Genomic DNA, 20507 nt, shown 5'->3' on the forward strand with positions numbered 1-20507 from the left:
GCCCAGAACAAAATATTGGACAAATTATGCCAGTGTGTGTGTGTGTGTGTGTGTGTGTGTGTGTGTGTGTGTGTGTGCGTGTGTGTGTGTGATGTACTCCATACTCCTACAACAGAGAGGGGTGAGACATGTTGTATGACTTGTGTTTGTTTGTGTGCGTGTGTGTGAGTGTATGAGCATATGGGTTAAGTGTAAGTACACTCCACACACACCTACAACTGCTCGGGACGTCAGGATCATCATCACTTGAGATGAAAACGACTCATCTCAATGACACACACACACGCTCCCACAGTAACGGCCATATGAAATGGGCCGTGTGTTGCTACAGATCACATTCATTGTAGTTTATATTTATTATGTGTTTCATAAAGTAAAATCGGGGGCCTGTTGCAGCAAACTTCACTTTAGAGTGGTCCAGGGATGACATGTTTTTGTAGGCCAACTCAGATTTTAGCATCGCACTGGTTCCCTCAACAAAGAGCCAATGGGATTTTTCCATTGGGTTTTGGATTATTGCAGAAAATAAGCTCTTTGGCAAACATGATCTCCACAAATGAACACAATTTTTATGATTTTTGAAGTGTGAATGCAATCACCAGAAGTAAAAAGCTAATGTTAGGCTATAAACAAACTACACCACAGTCGCATGAGCGCCAGTACACACAACGAGGCTGTAAAGGAGGACGAGTCGGCGTGATGAAGTTTAGTAGTCTCATTTAGCCACTTGTTAGCAACAGCCTTTTTTAAGACACAGAAAGGCTTCAAAATTCATGAGTAGGTTATTTATTGATGTATGACAAAACGTTAACATCTCTTAATTGTGTAAACCACAGACCTTATTTCAGGCATCTAACTAAAAACCCATTAAAAAAAAACATTGACTTCGAGACGAGGTAACCAGAAGTGCAAAAATGCGAACTCATTTCTGGGTTTTAGGACAAATTCTGTGATAATTCATATGTTTTGGATGTGGACAGTTAATATATAAGAGCCAGTGATGGGTATGTAAACCATTGTTTATGACCATATGACTATCATCCTGTCATAACTGCTAAACGAGTAACGTTATCGACTCCAGCTCAGGCAGGAAAATTTAACACAGTGTTTGGTTTGTCCATTCTGGGCTACTGTAGAAACATGGCACCCGGCTCTGTGAAGAGGACCCAATCTGTATGTAGATATAAACAGCTCATTCTAAGGTAATGAAAACACAACGATTCTTATTATCAGGTGATTATACACAAAAGAAAACATACTTAATAACATTATGCTCCATTTCTGCCATTAGATCCCCCTAAATGCTACACACTGGTCCTTTAACTGTCAAATAAAAGCGAAAACATCTGCTAAATTCATGTACTGTATTGTAATGTCATTTATTTCCTGTTTAATGACAATGACAGCCCCCATGCCAAATGTCACGCCCTCAAATGGTCTGCCAGATGTACCATGGGGAGCTGCCAGAATGAGAGAGTGAAAGTGAGGACGGAGGTGAGAAATGGGGAGACATGGACAGAAAGATGGGTGGATGAAGGAGGTGATGAAAGTGAAGGAGAACTGAGGTGGGAAATAAATAAAAGAGAAGAGTATTGTGGAGGTGAGGGAGACAAATGGAGAAAGACGGAGAGAAGAAGAAGACTTTGTGGCTTAAGGCTGACGACAGGATGAATCAATCGGGATACTATAGTGACTGCAAGTGGCCAAGAAAGAGACTCCCAAGAAGAACGACAGCATCAGTCGTTTCAGCAAGTGCCCCAAAAAACACGTTTACGTTGAAGTGACAAAGCCCTCTAGAGGCCGTAGCAGTTATGACAGGAGGAAGTCAGGTGATGTTATAGAGCGACAAAGTCAACAAAAAAGCAAGAAAAGAATAGATATGTTTAACATAGAGAGAGAGCACTGACAAGTTTAATTTTCAATTGTAAAATGTCTCTCTTAGTACATATCTTCATAATTCTTTAATAACTAAATTTAAGAGATACTTATCACAAATTTTCCTTTATCGATCAATATATATCGGTACTCTTTTTACTGTCAAGTACTGAGTTGACAACAGATGCTCCATGTGGTTCTTTTAGTTTTATGTACTTTTTTATAGTCTTGGTTTTTAGTCAAATATTGTCCAATTTAAAGTTAATGTTAAAGTTAAAGTTAATATTAAAGTTTATGTCCAGTTTGTGTTAAGACAACAATGAACTACATGGATAGTAATGAGTTTGGCTGGTTTTTTTTTTTATTTAATCAAAAGGTAGGGTTGGTGATGCTGAGAAACATTAAATTTAAAAAATGATCCAACCAAAAAACTGAGCCAACTCTTTTCCAATGAAAGTAGCTAACAGCTCTCGCTCCTAAAGTCCCTAAATCTAGAGAGAAAGTCTCCAAGTCGGCAACACTGACAGTCCATCGCTTCGGGCCTCCCTCAAAAGCCACTCCCCCAAAATTAATATTATGAATGTAAAGATGGTTATTGTTAGTACTCACAGCTGTCAAGCTAGCAGCTTGTGGAACTCCGGTGACGCGCAATGTGCACACAGGCAGGCAGGCAGGTAGCCCGTCTAATCATTACATTCAGGCCACATGAAATGATTGTACGGGCTTATTACAGTCCTGTCACAGCCACAGATAACAGAGTTTTTTCTTTTTTTTGCCGGAGCATTTGATTTTTTGATTGCTGTGGGGATGTAATGAGAATTTCAACAAAGATAATAATAATGTATTTGAACAGCACTACCAACCCAACCTTTAATGAATGAAAACATTTTATTCATTCATGATACAAATTTTCAATATTGAGCAAATTGATACTCTACCGTAGTTTTAAGAAGTACAAGTTTCATTGTCCACGCTCATATAAAGTATGAAACACAAACATGCTATACATCTACACACACTCCTCTCTCTTCTTTCCTCCTCTCTCTCTCTCTCCAGTGTGAAAGTAGATCCAGGCATTAAAGGGATCAAGACATTGTAATAGCCACTTAAATGGGGTCTACTGTAGCCCACAGCTGCTGCCTGCCTCAGGTCTATGCTGCCCCCCTTCCTCCTCCAGGCCTTGGGCCCTTTCAGCCCGTCCTGCTGCTGGTGGTTGGTCTTCCTCCCTGAGGGCACACAGGGCTGTTAGGCCACCATTAGTCTTGCTAATGGGCCTGACAACTGCGCCACATCCTTGGCATTTAGACCTCCTCTGTCTGAGATATAGATATCGACCACTTCAATGGAAATGGAGAGTCGGGGCAGTGGGTGGGAGTCGATTTGATATATACATATAGGCATGAATGTTATGCACAAACACACACACAAGATGTTTAGTGTAACTTTTGAATGGATGGACACACACATTAACATGCACTCTGACTAAAATCAAAAGTTTGACTCACCAGTAATCTTCCTTTAAGTGAATGTGTATTTTTATGTGTGTGTTAGCTGGATACAAAGTGCATCCTGGCAGAGTGTGTGTCTGTGTGTTTCTGTCTTGCTGTGTGTCTCTGCGTGTGCGTTATATTTAAACCTTTATGTTCACATCAGATTGTCTCCTGTCTCCCCGCCAGGCTGCCCTGCTCTAAGTTTCCACTGACGATGTTGATATCCGTGTTTAAATTTCAGCTGCAATTTACTTCTGGGAAAATATTTAAATCAAAAAGGACCACTGAACAAAGTGACTGAATGTCTTCTAATTTACACTCAACTCAGACTTAGACTATTCCTGAGCTAAGTTTCTTCATTTTAAGTTAACGAAGCCCCACGAAACCCACAGCACACAAAAACTACGTCATCTGAAAATATTTACCAATTTGATGTATGAGATCTGTGCCTGATATGAGCAATAATGTTTTGTGAGAACTCAGCTCCTGTAAACAGGATCTCTCCAAAGAAACTTATTTATAGTCGAGCTGAAACAATTAGTTTTCCCAGTATTATAAACAAGCAAAAATGGCAAATATTCTCCGGTTCAAGCTTCTCAAATGTGACGATCTGTTGCTTTTCTTAAGTCATGTATTATTTTGAATTGAATATCTGAATTTTGGATTGTTGGCCGGACAAAATAAGACATTTGAAGTCATCATCTTGGGCTCTCAGAACTTGAGATAGGCATGTTTCACCGTTTTTTTTACAGGTCACAGAACAGCAACTAATCAATCTAAAAAATTACAGACGGATTCATGATTTACAATTTACAATTTTGACAGTGGAATATTATTGAAAATCGAAAGTTCTTAAATCATAGACTATATAAGAAGTGGACGTAGTCACCATGACGTCACCCACTGGTTTGGGGACTGCCGTTTTGAAGCCTCACATTCGGCATTTTAGCCGTCGTCATCTTGTTTTTTGCAACCAGAATTGACACAAGAGGGTGGAGCTAAGTACAACTGAACGCTGAAAAAGATATTTTCAGGCTACCAAAAACGTTATAATTAACTTTCATTAACTGGAAACACACAGTGAAAGGGTTAAAGACATAAACACAGACAACGCTGTAGTAGTCAGTCACAAGCCACGCCCTAAAGCATGCCCTGCTTTATGGTCTATTTGACTCTAAATGGGACCATAATTTACTAAATGAACATCATGCTGTATTGAAGAAGACTTGAAACTAGCGATTGAGACCATAAACTCATGTTTACAATGTTTACTGAGGTAATAAATCAAGTGAGAAGTAGGCTCATTTTCTCATAAACTTCTATACAATCAGACTTATTTTTGCAACCAGAGGAGTCGCCCCCTGCTGGCTGTTAGAAAGCAAGTTTAAGGCTTCCCTTTTCAGACATCGGAGTTGTTTGAAAAGTGAAGTCTAAAAGTCATCTTTAAGTAAAAATGCCAAAAAATGTACTGGTTCCAGACAGTTCCCCAATCTCCGCCTGCACTTTAACAGCAACGGTTATCAAAAGCCTCAGTCTAAATGTCACTGAGATACAGATGAGGGGAAATCTTCAACAAACAGCTCAATAAGTACAGTTCAACAAGCTGGTGGTAGAGGTAGCAGATAGTCTTGTATTCCTTAGAATTAAATTGTCTCTAGACTAACTCCATCAAAGACGGGCATTTATCATAAAATTTTTAATTCAGTGTCTGCTTTAATCCAGCTGGATTTACAACAGGAGCCCAGCACCTGTAGGAGTGGGGACTCTGAGCCTGGCAGCGTTACCGCTACGTTCTACCAACTAAACAACAACATTTGTGCAGGAAATCTTCCAACGCCGCTTGTCTATATTGTATAAATGATGAGCAATCATCTAGAGCAGAATATCTTGGCACAATGTGCAGCAGAGAACTTCTATTGTAAATTAATTCACCAGGAAGCAGAGGACTGGCAGACAACGGCCCTGCATAGTAAGCTTTGCCTGCCTCACTTGATTAATTTAACGCAAGCGCCCACCACACAGAGGAAAGCCTGGAAGGAGGCTTTTACCAGTGCCTTCCTGTGTTTGTCATAATGTACAAGATATGGGCTAAGTGAGTGGCCTACATCATGCAAATGTAATGGAATAATCTAATCCACATATACTCACAGCCCAGACTCAACCTACGACTGGTTATTAAAGACTTGTATACATATTATTGTGAATGAAAACAGGTCTGTCACCCACTGCAATTATTGGTGCTGCCTTTTACAAGTTATTCCAAAGCTAAGGAAGTTTGTCTTACGTCTAATATTTTTGCCATACTGTTTATAACGGAGTACCTATCCCTTTAATATCTCTCAGTGTATTAAGCCATTGTTGCAAATGAATAAGCTGGACTGTTTCAATGTGATGAAGTATCCTGATTTGTCAGGTATCTTTTATGACAAAATAGTTGATTTCTTTTAATCCATAAACAGTTTCTCACTTGATTTTCCAGAAATGTGACTATATCACATAAATATTGATATTGCAATATAAAAAATATAGTGGTAGAGGGATTTCCATGTCGTCCACTGCAATTCTATCTGAAATGTTGCTGTTTTGTGCAGTCTATTAAATCAACTGTCTACACTTTTTTTTTATGGCATTGTTCCTTTTCATACTACTTTTATAAACTCACTCATTTATATATCGTTCCTGTGGTTGGAGATCTCTTTGGAAGCATACATACATAGATTAACATTTCTTTAAAAGAATACATAAATTCATTCAAAGTACAATTTATATAGCTCTATTTATTTGAATCCCTTACATGTGAACAAATAACCACCATATATCACAACTGATCTCCTTTAAAGATGATGTGCCAGTGAAACATTTCTCAAGACTTATTCTGAAACATAAAAATACATGCTGCCTATATTTGTTCTGCAGGATTCATACAATATATATATATATATATTTGTTTAATGAGATGATCCTCATATGATAACAAAGTGGGTAAAAAAAGTTTTCACCTGCAGCCTCCGTCTGCGGATGATCCCAGAATCATCCATGGCGCGTGTCCGCCGGGTTCACACCTGTCGGAGGTGTCTCGTGCAGGGCTCCTGTGGTTTCCAGGTGACGGAGGAGGGGGGCGAGAAGATGAAGCCCAACTCTCGCGTGGCTTTCAGCGAGAGTCGATTTACTACTAAACCGAAATGCTTGGCGGAGTGACGGCTGCTTTAAACATCATTTACCAGTTTATTCAGCAGGTAAATCTGCTATTCTCTGAGGATTAACAGGTGTTGTTATGTTCTGTGTAACAAATTATAGCATTAAAGAGATCTTATCTCGCGTTACAGCCCAAAAAAACACTATCAAATATCACTATCAAAGTATATATAAAATAAAAAGTGCAGCCACATCCCTTTGCTGGCAGAGACTGACAGAGATTACTGACGAGGCTGCTCTGTGCTGGGAACTGCTGAATAAGCGAGAGGCTGCATGGTGGGACCAGCTGAAGTCCAGCTGAGAGACAGAGAAGACTGTCAGACCCACACTATAGATAAACCAAACAAGTTTGCACACAAATCTTTAACCCTCAAGACATCTAGTGCGAATCACAGCTCAAAAACAATCTCTTAAAGTTGCACCATTAACAGCCAAAATCAACCACTATACTGTCATCCCTTTAAAACGCTTCTATCACAACGATCGGTCTACAAGCTGCAGAAATAATCCACTACATGATCGAGGAGTCCACAGGCAGCCAAACCACATTCAATCTATATGTGCTGCTGCTGAGAAGGCATCAGTGCATGCATGTATACACGGAGTTCATTGCATGCATATTGCACATTATTGCACAAATCTATGCCACATCCGTGCGCTGTCAGAGCTCCTGTGCATTTAAAAAAAGGCGAGATCAATGAGAATCTGAATCGACTCTATACGTCCGTCTGGTGAAAGATGCGCGCACACACATCGGCGCTGAAAGCAGGTTGATCACTTCACGTTTTTCGTCCTCCGGTAAACAGATTTTGTCCCGTTTTCTGGTGTTCTCTGACAGGTATACGCGATGGATGGGTTCACTCTCTTCTTCTCTGATGTAACATTGATTTCCTCGCGAAAACCGATCTGTGGTCGCTCCTCGCGCTTCTCTCCATCCTCAGCTCTCTTTACCTACCACCCACTTCCTACTACCAGAGGACTTTAACCCTTCAGCCACCAGAGGCTCCATGCAGCAGCTATGGAAGTGGGGTTTTTTTATATGCAAGTTTTTTAAGACATTTCCAAAGAGGACAGTCATCTTTACACACTTTCCAGGTGCATCAGTCCCAAAACAAATGTAAAACTATTTAATATTTCAAAGCCAGGTCTTGAAAATAATTTTTAAAAAAATTTAAAGGGACTGTTTGTAACTTTCAGAAATTCTTGTTAACAGCGACACCTGTGGCCGTTAAGTCAACGAAAGTCAGCGTCGGGCTCGAGCTTGCTCGCTCTACATACACATGAACGAGCATCGCTCAAAACAGTGAGGCGACACACGTCGGCTAAAACCACAATATCACTCTATATTTCACCTGTTTGGCAGTAATGTTAGCTGACCAGACGAAGGTCTCTCCATGAATATGATTTTGATCTGATCCTAGTGTTGGCTTTTCCTGCTTCAGCCCCGCTGCTTCAGCCTCCGGGGCTGAAGCAGGAAGAGAAACGTTATCATCTCTGACCGGGTGCCGGAGGGACACACCGGCACGAGACAAAAACGTTTCTCTGCGGAGCCCCGTCACTTCACAAGACACGGAAAACCTCTGTTTTCTCTGGAGGTGCTGCAGCATTTATTTCTGCACAAACGTCCACTGTACATTCACTAGGTATTCGCATGGGATCCCGACCCGGTAGATTTATACGTGTAAGAAGTTACAAACAGTCCCTTTAAAAAAACTAAAAAAACACATTATAAATTATATCAATCTAAAAAAATATTTTGATAATTGATGATTATCAGTCATTTTTTCCAAGAAAAAACTAGAATTGCGCCTCGGTATGCCTCCGTCAACCAGTCAAGTTGCAGTTTACGTCCATGTCTGTCCAGACTCATATAATATATGTAGTGAAGACTTTAAAGGAGTTTAATAAAAGGTGTTAAGTGTATTTTTTTGGCAAAATCGAAGTTATCACTATATTGACATTAGGGCTGCAACCAATGATTATTTTCATTGTCGATTAATGTTGATTATTTTCTCGGTTAATCGATTAGTTGTTTGGTCCATAAAATGTCAGAAAATGGTAAAATGTTGTGACTGACAGGTCGCTACCACGCCGTTGTCCGGTCTGGGAGTTCTCTGTTTTTTTGTCTTACAACTTTAACCCTTTCACAGAGTGTGTTCAGTTCATGAAAGTTAACTGTAACATTTTGGTCACCTAAAAGTGTCTTATACAGCGTTCGGTTGTACTTAGCTCCATCCTCTCCTGTCACTTCTGGTTGCAAAAAAAAATTATGGCGACAGCCAATATGTGAAACTTGAGGCTTCACAACGGCAGTCCACAAACCAATGGCTGACTACGTCCACTTCTTATATACAGTCTGTGGTTGCAAACCAATAAGCAGGAGTGTTTGTTGGCCATATTGGATTTCTCTATGATTTTTTCTTCATTTGTCAGGTTTTTAATTAACTGGATGAGCCAAAAAAGGATATTCCTGACTGGTTATTTTATCAATATTAGAGCAGCAGCTACATTTTCATTAATGATTAATCTAATGACTATTCTCTCGATTTATTGATTAGTTGTTTGGTCTATAAAATGTCCGAAAATAGTGAGAAGTGCCCATCACAATATCCCAGAAGATGATATAGAAGTCTTTAAATTGCTTGTTTTCTTTGATCAACCATCCAAAAATCAAAGATGTGATATAAAACAGAGAAAAGCATCAAACTCTCGCAAATTTGGGAAGTTGGATTAGGGAATGGTTGTCTTTTTTGCATGAGCAATGACTTAAACAATGACTTGTTAAGTTAAATAGTTGCAGAGTATTTTTCTGCTGATTGAGTAATCCATTAATCAACTAATATCATAGCCCTAACTCTGATATATGCTGTATATCAATATCATGATATAAAATGACATAGAGGGTAGAGGATTCCTTTTGAAATGCAGACAAAGCGCATCAACAAACAGTAGTTTGAAATTCCCGTGCAGCACTCTCCCTGGGGATAACAAATCCTGCTAACTTGTCACCCAACCTAACATGACCCAAAACCTTTGGAGAACATTTGCATAAAGAGTTACTTAGTGACTTCAAAGTTAAATCGCTTTGTCAAGATGTGTTTGTCTGCTCATACACCGTACGTGTGTGTGAATTAACAGTCAACACAGCCTGCCAGCATGTTTCCGCTGCTATTCCAATGAAAAATGGCACCGCGCATTATGTATTATTCAACATGCACACCTGCCACACATGGGATTCACTGCTACATAACATTTCACAGCTCCTCACCCTTCAGCTACTTGCATCCCTGATCCAACTGTTAATGAATGAACGCTGGCATAGAAACCAATTCCCACCATGGTGATTTTAAAGAGAAAGATCTGTTGACATATCAACTGAAACTGTATGTCTCCTGCAGATCTGATATATTCATTCAAACTGAACAATCCTGTCCCCACTGAGTCTGCCAAAAGACGTATTGTCAATAAAATGAAGGCATTCCCTGATCGATACTGAAGGAAATGTCACCAACAAGCAGTAGTAATCACTGACTATACCGAAACAGGTCAAAGTCCATCACCGTGATCACACAACGTGGTTGTCAGGATGATGTTTCACTGTTAAACATTCTCACAAGACAGAAAGCGAGAAGAAAAGAGTTGGTCAAAGGTGACTGATGGGACAGATCAATGTGGAGAGAGAAAAACACACAAGAGGCCGGGCAGCTGGTCCGGCTCCAGATTCAGGCCGGAGGGAGACAAGAAGGAGACTTAGTGGCTTTTAGCATTATGCCCTTAATGTTCCCCGTCTATTTGAGCAGACGGAGCTGGCTGGCTTTAGTCCCTCTCACCCTGAGATTTACTGCTGACGGATCACTCTGGGTTCAACCTCAGCACCCCACCAGCCTCCTCCACCGCCACCACTCCAAATGTCTCACTCTCAACCTCTCATATATTACAAGGAGAACTCCCTCATCTAATGGTGTAACATATGTTTTGTTAAAAAAAAGAAGACTGCAGTGATTTTTGTTGGTCAATTAATATGCAGATTAATTTTCTAGAATAATCTATCAGGTTTATTGCTGAGTAGGTTTTTTCACATACTAGGAATTTGCTTTGTTGTATTGGTGCATAACATAAATATGGTAAAAAAAATTAAAATTAAGGGTGCAAAATAAAAATTCAGAGCATTAATATAGCAGCAAACAACTATTTGCTATGTAAAGATTTAGAGGAGTAATGGCTACCTGAGCAGAGAATGAAGTCGCTCTCCCACTGTGTGTGTTGTAATCTGTGTTTGTGCTTTGTTTACATAGTCAGGTTTGCTACGAGTGCACGTGAGTTATCGCCGCCACTCTGCACTGCGCTCATACGGCAGTTACCGCTGATAACGCCGCCCCGACCCATGGCATTGTTGCGGAAGCCTAAAGCCCACCCTCCGGTCCCCCACCCCCAGGTTAACACTGTTAGCTCTGTTGCCATTGTTAGCACCGTTAGCTGCTAGCCGTCAGCTCAACCGTTGCCATGTTGAGAGCCGTGTGGAGGCAATCCCTCAATCATAGATATGCTCTGAATTTGGAATATAACACCTTTAAAAATAAAAGCAAGTATTGCAAAAATCAAGAAACTGAAATATCTAATAGAAGACGAATATGAATAAAAAGAATATGCAATGTACAGAGATACAGTATATTCCCAAATACATGTGTTAATGTAACCCATATACTGTAGACCGATATGAGTATGTTAATGTAGTGTCTGTGGGAGGGGATAAGAGTCCATGTCATTAATCTTGTAATCAATGAAATGTCAAAAAAATTGTGAGTAAATGTCCATCACAATTTTACAAAGCCTAAGATGAGGTCTTAAAATTACTTATTTTGTCAAATCAACAGTCCAAACTGGCCTCTGGAATGAAATCAAACTTGCAGGCAACCTTAAAAGCACATCAGATGGCATAGCTTTAAAAATTCATGATGAACATCATCAGAAAATATTCACATTTGAGATGCTGGAACCGGTCATTTTTTTGCCATTTTAAATTACATAAGCTATTATAATCGGCTACCAAAATAGTTGCAGATTCATTTTCAATTTTCTGTTGACTAATCCAGTGATTATAAAACTTTTCATCATGCCTAGCTATACTGCTTTACGAGCATCGCTGTACCCCCATCACCCCTCCGTGCCCCACCAGTTTCAGAACCAGTGGACTAATTAATTGATTAAGCGACTAATTGTTTCAGCTCTACATCATATAATGTGTTGATGTTATAAGCAGTCTATCCAGCTAAATACAAGGGCAGGGACAAAATAACTTGGACGCATTACAATATAATTCCCTTTGAACGTCCTTGAGACTGAAGGCTGCGTCTGCTGAATCAAATGTACCTCATTAATTATGACTCTGTCCCCACAGTGCATTTTAAATTCAGCATCACACAGTATAAATCCAGTAGTGATTTGGCCTTTTTGAAGCTCTCAATTTGTCTCTTTTGCTGTGAAAATTCACATAAAGGTAAGTGCTGATTGCCACATCTCTTCTAGTTGACTAGCGGCTGCTAATTGGCACTCAGCCTAACATGACCTGACTTTGTAGCAGTGTTTGTAATTGTGATTGTGTTAAAAGGAGTAGCGTTCATTTACACCGTTTAGCAACTGTAAGTTTTAATTACCAACTTGATATTGTGTACATTACTGTGCGTTTCTTTCAGTGATCTAATACAACAACAGTACATTCAGTACGTATGATTCACACTCCATGAACTCCTTGACTTGCGGAAGAAGGTAAAGCAAGGGTGAAATTAATATTAATGATGACTGAGTGCCACTGAGTGCATGCACACTACCAAGGTACTGAAATCACAACTGTGCTTGCCTTGCTATGAGTCATGTGTGGGGGCATTGATAGTCACATGTGCATTTTGGGCCATTTGTTCAGTATTGCATGTAAGCTGTGTGAGAGATATCTGTGTTATGCCAGTAATTTTAGAACAGATGTTAACAACACTCTGCAGTCAGTTCTTGTCCTTCTGACTAAGGGATGAATGGATTACTTTAGACAGTACAGATGATGCTAAATCTGTTTCTCCAATGGCATCTGTATTCTCAATCATCAAGTATTTGCAGGTCTGGACAGTTTCCTCACATAAAGGAATACTCCGACAATTTAGTATTGAACTTCTGGTGGGGAACTCGCAAGAGAGAGATTAAAAACAATGATCTGGTCTGCAAATTAGCTAAAAGTACATCGCATCAGTTGCAATTGCATTAAGTATAACAATGCCTAAATGTGTTGTCCCTGTCAAATAAATTGATAAATAAAATCAAAATGGAAGCATCAGTGACCCAGATATCCCAATTTTAATAATCTCTCTCTCAACATATCATCTATCTCTAGTATGAATCAATCTCAAAAAGCAATGGATCCTGCATTTCCCAAGATGCAACTCAATATCGTCTAAAGTGGGTCTCCTAAATGCCCACTTCTTTCAAAGCTCCCTCCAGAGCCACAGAGGATATTATAAAACTACTTCCACACGCTGAGTAGTGCTCCTCGAGACGGTCAAATGGAAAAATTTGAGTGCAAAAACGGCGCAGTGCCGCAAATTTAGGCCATGAAAAAAACTCATCTATGTGTTTTAATGGAATAATTTATTTAGTGTTGGATACATTTAAATCTATAAATGATCTATTACAACAGTCTACAAATGTATGCAATAATCAGATGTTAATCTGGAAATTATTGAGCGACAATTCAAATAAGTATGCTGACATTTTTATAACACTAAACTTATACCTCCTATTACTAATATCAGTAGGATGTTTTAAATGTTTCAGTGTCTAATGGCAAAGCTTGTCCACCCTGCCGACAGTATTATGTACTGGGGAACTTGTCAGCAGGAGAGCATGGTAAAATGTATATGTATTAAACGTAAATCCAATCATGTTGTCATTTTTAAAGCTCGTACTGGTCTAATACTAAGGAAGGCATTAGAATAAACTGGGACCCAGGCTGAGTGTGCATTGGTGTCAGCAGGTGAAAAATGATTTTTCTGGGGAGTGACCCAGTTACCAGCTTGTCTGACTCCTGTAGCACATTTAGCCTATGCTGCTTTTCTTATTAATATTAAATAATTAATGAAGGCACATGAATTTTACATCTTTTTTGTTCATTAGGTGCTGTGAGATTTGGGGAGGGGGGAGGGAGGAGGGGAGGCAGCAGCAGCAGCGTAGAAACCGTACGAGGAACAGTTTCAACAGACAAAGCCTTTTTCATACTGCTCTGTGCAAAAAAAGCTCTCAAAAAATGATGTCACCCTCTTTCAAAGGATGCCCTGAGGGAGGTCAGATGGGGTCAGCTCTCTGCAGCCAAAAAGCTTGGCAGGGCTGGGATTTGGGATGTGCCAGGCGCTTGTGCGATCCCATTTCCCGTTCTGGTAAGCCTGTCTCACAAGAGCCACGTCAGCTCACATCTCTTCATAGACTGCAAGTGCCTCCCCCTGCATTCACATCTGCTGTGTGTACGTGCGTATGTGCGCGCGCTCGCGTGTGTGTGCGTGTGCGTGTACGTGGGGCATTCATGTAGGCATTGTTTTAAGTGAAAGTTTTCCCTGCCTTTAGGACATACAAGGAGTATACAAAAAGAACTTGAAACACTTTGAAAATTCAATACAATCCAGTCTAATAGCCCGACAATAAACACTACCTTTGTGATACTAATTAGGTTATTTTGTGTCAGAGAGGTAGTGATTTAACTATTTTGAGGCCATAACTTGTTGTGTGTTTGGTATTGGGTTGTGTTGTTCATCATATTTGGGCTGCAGCTAACAATTATTTTCTTTAGCGATCAATCTGATGATTGTTTTCTCAGTTAATAATTTAATCTATCAAAAGTCACAAAATAGAGAATCACATTTCTCAGAGCCCAGTGAAGCCTCTTCAAAGGGTTGTTTTGTCTGACTAACAATCCAAAACCTAAAGATATACAATTTACTATCATAGACGACTAAGAAAACCAGAAAATATTCACATTTGAGACGCTGGAACCGGTAATTTTTTTGCCATTTTAAATTACTTAAAGGTACAGTGTGTAGGATTTGGAGACATCTAGTGGTGTGGTTGCAGATTGCAACCAACTGAGTAACGCTGTTCGCCTTGCTCAGAGGCCATCCTTACCATGATGACACTACTTTGGGAGCAACAGAAGTCAGACGGCAGTTTTGTACTCTGTAGCTCACGTTACTGCAGTTTCACAAGCGTGTCGGAGAACTACAGTGGCCTTCAGGTAACGTAGAAATGCAAAAGGCTCTCGCTAGAACCAGTGTTTGGTTTGTCTGCTCTGTGCTACTGTAGGAACATGGCGGAGTAACATGGCGCACTCCATGAAGAGGACCCGCTCCCTTTGTAGATAGGAAGGACTTATTCTAAGCTCACAAAAACGCAAAGATTCTTAGTTTCAGGCGTTATACACTAATGAAAACATAGTTATGAATATTATATTGCATTTCTGCTAATAGATCCTCCTGTTACACACTGTTCCTTTAAAATATTAAAAGGTTACCAAAATAGTATCAGATTAAATTAAAATTTTCTGTCGAGCAAAGCAAAGCAAAGTAGCTTTGCTTTGCTCAAAATAGTTTTAAAAGCATTGCTGTACCCCCATCACCCCTCCATGCCCCACCAGCTTCAAAACCAGTGGACTAATCTGTTAAGTAACTAATTGTTTCAGCTCTACATCATATAATGTGTTGATTTTATAAGCAGTCTATCCTGCTAAATACAGGGGCAGGGACAAAACAAAGTGGACGCATTACAATATAATTCACTCCAAACGTTCTCGAGACTGAAGGCTGCGTTTTGAAGCTCTCAGTTTGTCTCTGTTGCTGTGAAAATTCACATATAGGTAAGTGCTGACTGCCACATCTCTTCTAACTGGCTAGCTGCTGCTAATTGTCATTCAGCCTAACATGACCTGTTTGTAATTGTGACTGTGTTAAGAGGAGTAGCGTTCATTTACATTGTTTATTATCTGTAGATTTTGATTACCAACTTGATGTTGTGTACATTCCTGTGTGCGTATTTCAGTGATCTAATACAACAGTATTACGTTCAGTACACAAACTCAGTAGCCATGATTCACACTCCATAAACCCCCTGACTTGCAGATAAAGCACGGGTGAAATTAATATTAAATGATGACTGAGTGCCACTGAGTGCATGCACAATACCAAGGCGCTGAAATCACAACGGTGCTTTCCTTGCTATGAGATGTTAAAATGGCTTCAGTGAGAAAGGTCTATAGTGTACCATAACCACTACAAAACTATTCTTAAGTATAGTATTTAGACAATCATATATGAGGCAACAACAATTTCCCATCTTCAACTTTTGGACAATTTGGCAACAGACTCTACCAAACTCTCCCTTTGAAACCTCCTCATCCCCCCTATTGTCATCCTCATTTATCCATTCACTCTTTTCCATCAACTCTCCTTATCCTGCAAAACTGCTTCCTTAAAAACACCTCGTTTCTCCTCCTCTCAGCTCCCACCTCTTCCTCATTTCTAGCCCCGTCTGTGTAGAAGTGGGTCACAGACTACAGCTGTGCTAAAAGCCTAGTCTGGGAAGAGGAGCTTCTCTAAATAAAACACCATACGATCAGCGGTCTCTGGGGGGCCTCATCATACATACATAAACCTAACAAAGATGGAGGGAAGAGGTGAAGGAGTTCAAGACGGAGAGATGTATGTATGTGCTGCTTGATTGTTTAAGTGGGTTTCTGGCCTCGTTGGCTCTGTAAAGATAGAAAGCCATTTCCGCCGGCATGTATTATATGGTTTATATATTATACATCAAAGTTTCGATGGAAGTACTCTCAAGAATTTTCACATTAGTCATAGTGAAGTTTTCCATGTGATCTAACCAGTAGGTTTCACAAACATATTTTAGTGTACTGTTTAGCTGTAAAATGAGAACGTTTGTGACCCGGCCACCAGTCGAGCCAAAACCAAGCACCGCCCACCGGCTGGGTCACAAACTTTCTCATTTTACAGCTAAACAGTACACTAAAATATGATTCTGAAAACATCAGAGGAGAGATATAAGCATTACAGTAACAGGATATTAATTCAAATCTGACCGTTTGATCGGAGTGAGTCGGAGTCAACATGATTTTTTCCCCACATATTATCTGTCTCATGCACTGAGACATGCACTACTGTCAGGATATAGTGACTGTTTTATCATATTTGCTCAAAGTTACCAACTGCTTCTTTAATGCTAACCAGGCTAGCCATTATATTAGCTGTGTGAGGCCAATGTGTTGCCAATGCAAAATTCTTTACTGTGAAGTCTTCCCCAGTGAAACAGAATATTTGAGAGGTGTACAGTTACAAGAGGGATTTAAATCAAATTCTTCGCATCTGATTAGACCGCTTAGAATGAAGCGCAAGTTGCAGATTGTAAGCACACGTCATATTTTGTTTGAAGGAAGAAAAGATAATTGGATCTTGATATAAACATATGAAGAAATTGATTTTTTTGTTTAAAAAAAAGAGAGAAAAGATTTTGCATATATTATTACATAGGTGCACAATAGAGTGCTAAAGGAATGAGTCCTAAAACCCAGAGATGAATTTGCATTTTTGCACTTCATGTTCTCTCATCTGGAAGTCAATGGGTGGTTTGAATGGGTTTTTAGTTAGACGCCTGGCATAAGGTCTGTGGTTAACACAAGCTTAAGAGATTTTAATGTTTTGTTCTATGACATAAAATATGTCAGTATTTATCCCACTTGTGAATTTTGAAGCCTTTCCATGTCTTAAAAAAAGGCAGCTGCTAACAAGTGCCTAAAAGAGACTACTAAACCTCCTCACGCCGTTTATACTGTTTATACTTGCACTCATGCGACTGTGGTGAAGTTCGTTTATAGTTACATTAGCTTTTTACTAATGGCGATCGCGTTCACACTTCAAAAATCATAAAAGTGGTGTTCATTTGTGAAGATTATCTTGTTGAACAAAACGTGTAAGTATCATAAATGTTTGTTTGCCACAGAGATTATTTTCTGCAATAATCCAAAACCAAAGGAAACAATCCCATTGGCTTTTTGTCGAAGGAATCCAGGGCGATGCTAACTTCCTGGTTGGCCTACAAAAATAGGACATCCCTGCACTACTCTATATGACTGGGGATGTGACCTAAAAGGGTTAAAAAGGCATTTTTCATTTCATCTCAACTTTAAATTACTGTTGAGCTGACTCAATGTATTAGTTTTACTTTTATGAATGTGCATACTGCTTGTCTACTAGGTGGATCGCTGTGTTGTATTTCCTATGGGAACTTCCTTCACTGGTGAGACTTTGTTTCTTTCTGGCATGAGAGATAATCAAACTAATTTGACATTCAGTCCATACTTTTGTAAATCCACCGGCAGGTTGACATTTGAAGAAGAAGAATTACTTTATTAATCCCCGGGGGGAAATTCTGAGTGAAATGTCTCGACAGCTGTCGGATGGATTACCGTGCAATTTGGTACATACATTTATTGTGTTTTTGAACTTTGGCTGATCTCCTGATTAATTTATCTAGCACCATCATCAAGTCAAAAATGTAATTTGTAATTTGAGTGGTTTAACATTATGATTTTCTCTCCAATGAGTATTACAGCCTCGCAGAGCCGCTAGCATGGCTGCAGACTCTTGTTTACAATACCTTTGGTCTAACTGTTATTTATGGTATCTAATCTGATTTTAATCTCCATCAGTGAATTTGTTGTCAAATACTGCTTCTAGTAAAGACCAACGCTGTCTCCAACCTTAACTGGAAGTGTGTTTAGCTTGTGGCACAGGTGTGCAGCTACACAGATAGTGACGGCAGAAGACTGAATGTACGAAATATCAGCAAAGCAGTGCAATTGTTGATGTGTATTTGTTGTATTAGTTTTTGAAAATCCAATCAATGTTTCATTGAAATGGTAATAAATGGTAGAATCTTGAATTTCTCACATTAAGTCAAGCCACTATGCGGTCTAGTGTAGTTTCAGTTCAACAGTTAAATGTACAAAATGTTTGTCACATTATGGGCAACACATTAACTTGTATGTAAGTGCATTTTGCTGGCGTTGTTCTGGACGTCATATATGTGAACTTTACCCGAGCAAAGGAGGAATGTTTGCTCCAAAAAAACATGCCGGATGCATTACTGTATACTAATAAAACGTGACAGATGCATTACTGTATACTAAAATGAATATGGAAAAAATACAAGCACCAACAAGCAGCAACAGAGAAAAGATGTAATAGAGTGAAATTGTGGTTATCACTGAATGAGACCTTCACAGCTGCAGTACAGATCCAGCTGCTTTCACACCAGTTTTCATAAGGCATGCCAGCACCGGTTGTACAGCATGTTCTTTATTTGGCTATGTTGCATTGTACGATTTTTACTGTCTCATTTTAAAATAGTGCATTAAATGAGACCAATGCAAAAGATGGAAAACAGTAATTGCATTTAAAATCAATAACTGCTTCAAAAAAAGGGTCTTCCACTCCTGAAATTTTTACATGGCTAAAAAATAGAGCAGTTTTCATTTTGAGGCAAGAGAGACACCATGTGGAAAGGATCTGCTAGTCCAATTAAAATGAGCCACCATATGTTGAACGGGCCAAGAGAAAAATGTTAGGACACCTGAGGGATCTTGACAGAGATAATTGAATCTGACGGCCAGACACAACAGAGTCTGTGGAGACCGGGGAAACCCTGCTGATCCACAGATCAAGAAGCTTTAGATCAGACTGCTCCATATGGACCAGAAGTCGTGGGAATATATATATATATATATATATAGCACATAAACATATAATAATCATAAAAGTGATGACTTATAAGGAAATTTCTGAATGATCTTTAAATCTGTACCATGTTAAAGAATCACTGATGGCGCCAGCATGAAATGCCAAGCGGAAATATCTGCCGTTTAATGAGGAAATCCTCAAAAGGTCACTTACACAGATGATGACATTTACAAAAATACATTTTGGCATCGGGTATGTTTAATAAGGCGGTGCAGATTGTCTTTAATTTTCTACTAAATAGAACATAATGAGCAACATTATCTTGATTTTTTAACTACAAGTTCATTATCTACTACATTGTTTTATACTGCACAATAAACAGTACCACAAATATATATATTTTGTCAATATATAGATGACCCCATACAAACAGGAAATCATTTTTAATGGAAACATTTTAATCTCTTTCACAAAATAAAATCCATGCGGCTGACTTTTATTTTTGCAAAATCCATGGTGTCATCTGTTATTGCTGTTTGGACATACTTTTTGCATTTCTAACCTTAGTATTAGTCCTGATATCAATAATAACTTTATTAAACAACTACTGATTGAACACCCTCTTACCAGTCTGAAAGCTAGACCCCTTTTGTTTGCCTAATGAGTCAAATAAGGGAGCATGGCCAGTGTGGATTTGTACACACAAGTTAAAGAGTACAGATATGTCCAGATAACTCCAATATACCACTAATATTTATTCCTAGTACTTTTCTCTGACTCATAGTTGAAGCCTCTCGTACCACCACGACGTGTTAAAGAACCGGCGCAATCCAATTAGCACAATTAAAGAGACGCCATGACAAGACACTGGGACTACTTGCAATGACCTCAGGGATTAGAGACCTGTTGACCCCATGTGACCTCGGTCACAGTGAGGAGGAGCTGTCCTTGGTGCTGAAAACTGTGTACAAGCCACAGCGGACGGTACAAATGACATTCTTTAGTGGATAGATGAAAAGGTCACTAAAGTTCTTGTGTCATTAAAGTTTTCACACAGCCTTTTGAAACACGGACAAACAAAATGATTTGCTGGTTTCAAAGAATTGAACACACTGACTGTCGTAGATAATACGAATACTATAGATAAAAAGTAGAGCTGCGGATTAAATAT

At 39.3% G+C, this 20507-nt stretch overlaps 1 protein-coding gene across 2 annotated transcripts in view; it reads right to left on the reverse strand.

Moving 5' to 3' along the window:
* mast1a (microtubule associated serine/threonine kinase 1a) overlaps positions 1-7520 on the reverse strand; it is a 71608-nt gene extending 64088 nt beyond the window's left edge. For both annotated transcript variants that reach the window (XM_037763808.1, XM_037763807.1), the window contains exon 1: positions 6365-7520. In XM_037763808.1, coding sequence (XP_037619736.1) covers positions 6365-6403 — 39 coding nt within the window. In that variant the 5' untranslated portion in view covers positions 6404-7520. The remainder of the gene's footprint in view (positions 1-6364) is intronic.
* Between the last annotated feature and the right edge of the window lie 12987 nt (positions 7521-20507).

This window comes from Sebastes umbrosus, chromosome 3, assembly GCF_015220745.1.
Source record: "Sebastes umbrosus isolate fSebUmb1 chromosome 3, fSebUmb1.pri, whole genome shotgun sequence".
In the NCBI taxonomy this organism is placed as follows: domain Eukaryota; kingdom Metazoa; phylum Chordata; class Actinopteri; order Perciformes; family Sebastidae; genus Sebastes; species Sebastes umbrosus.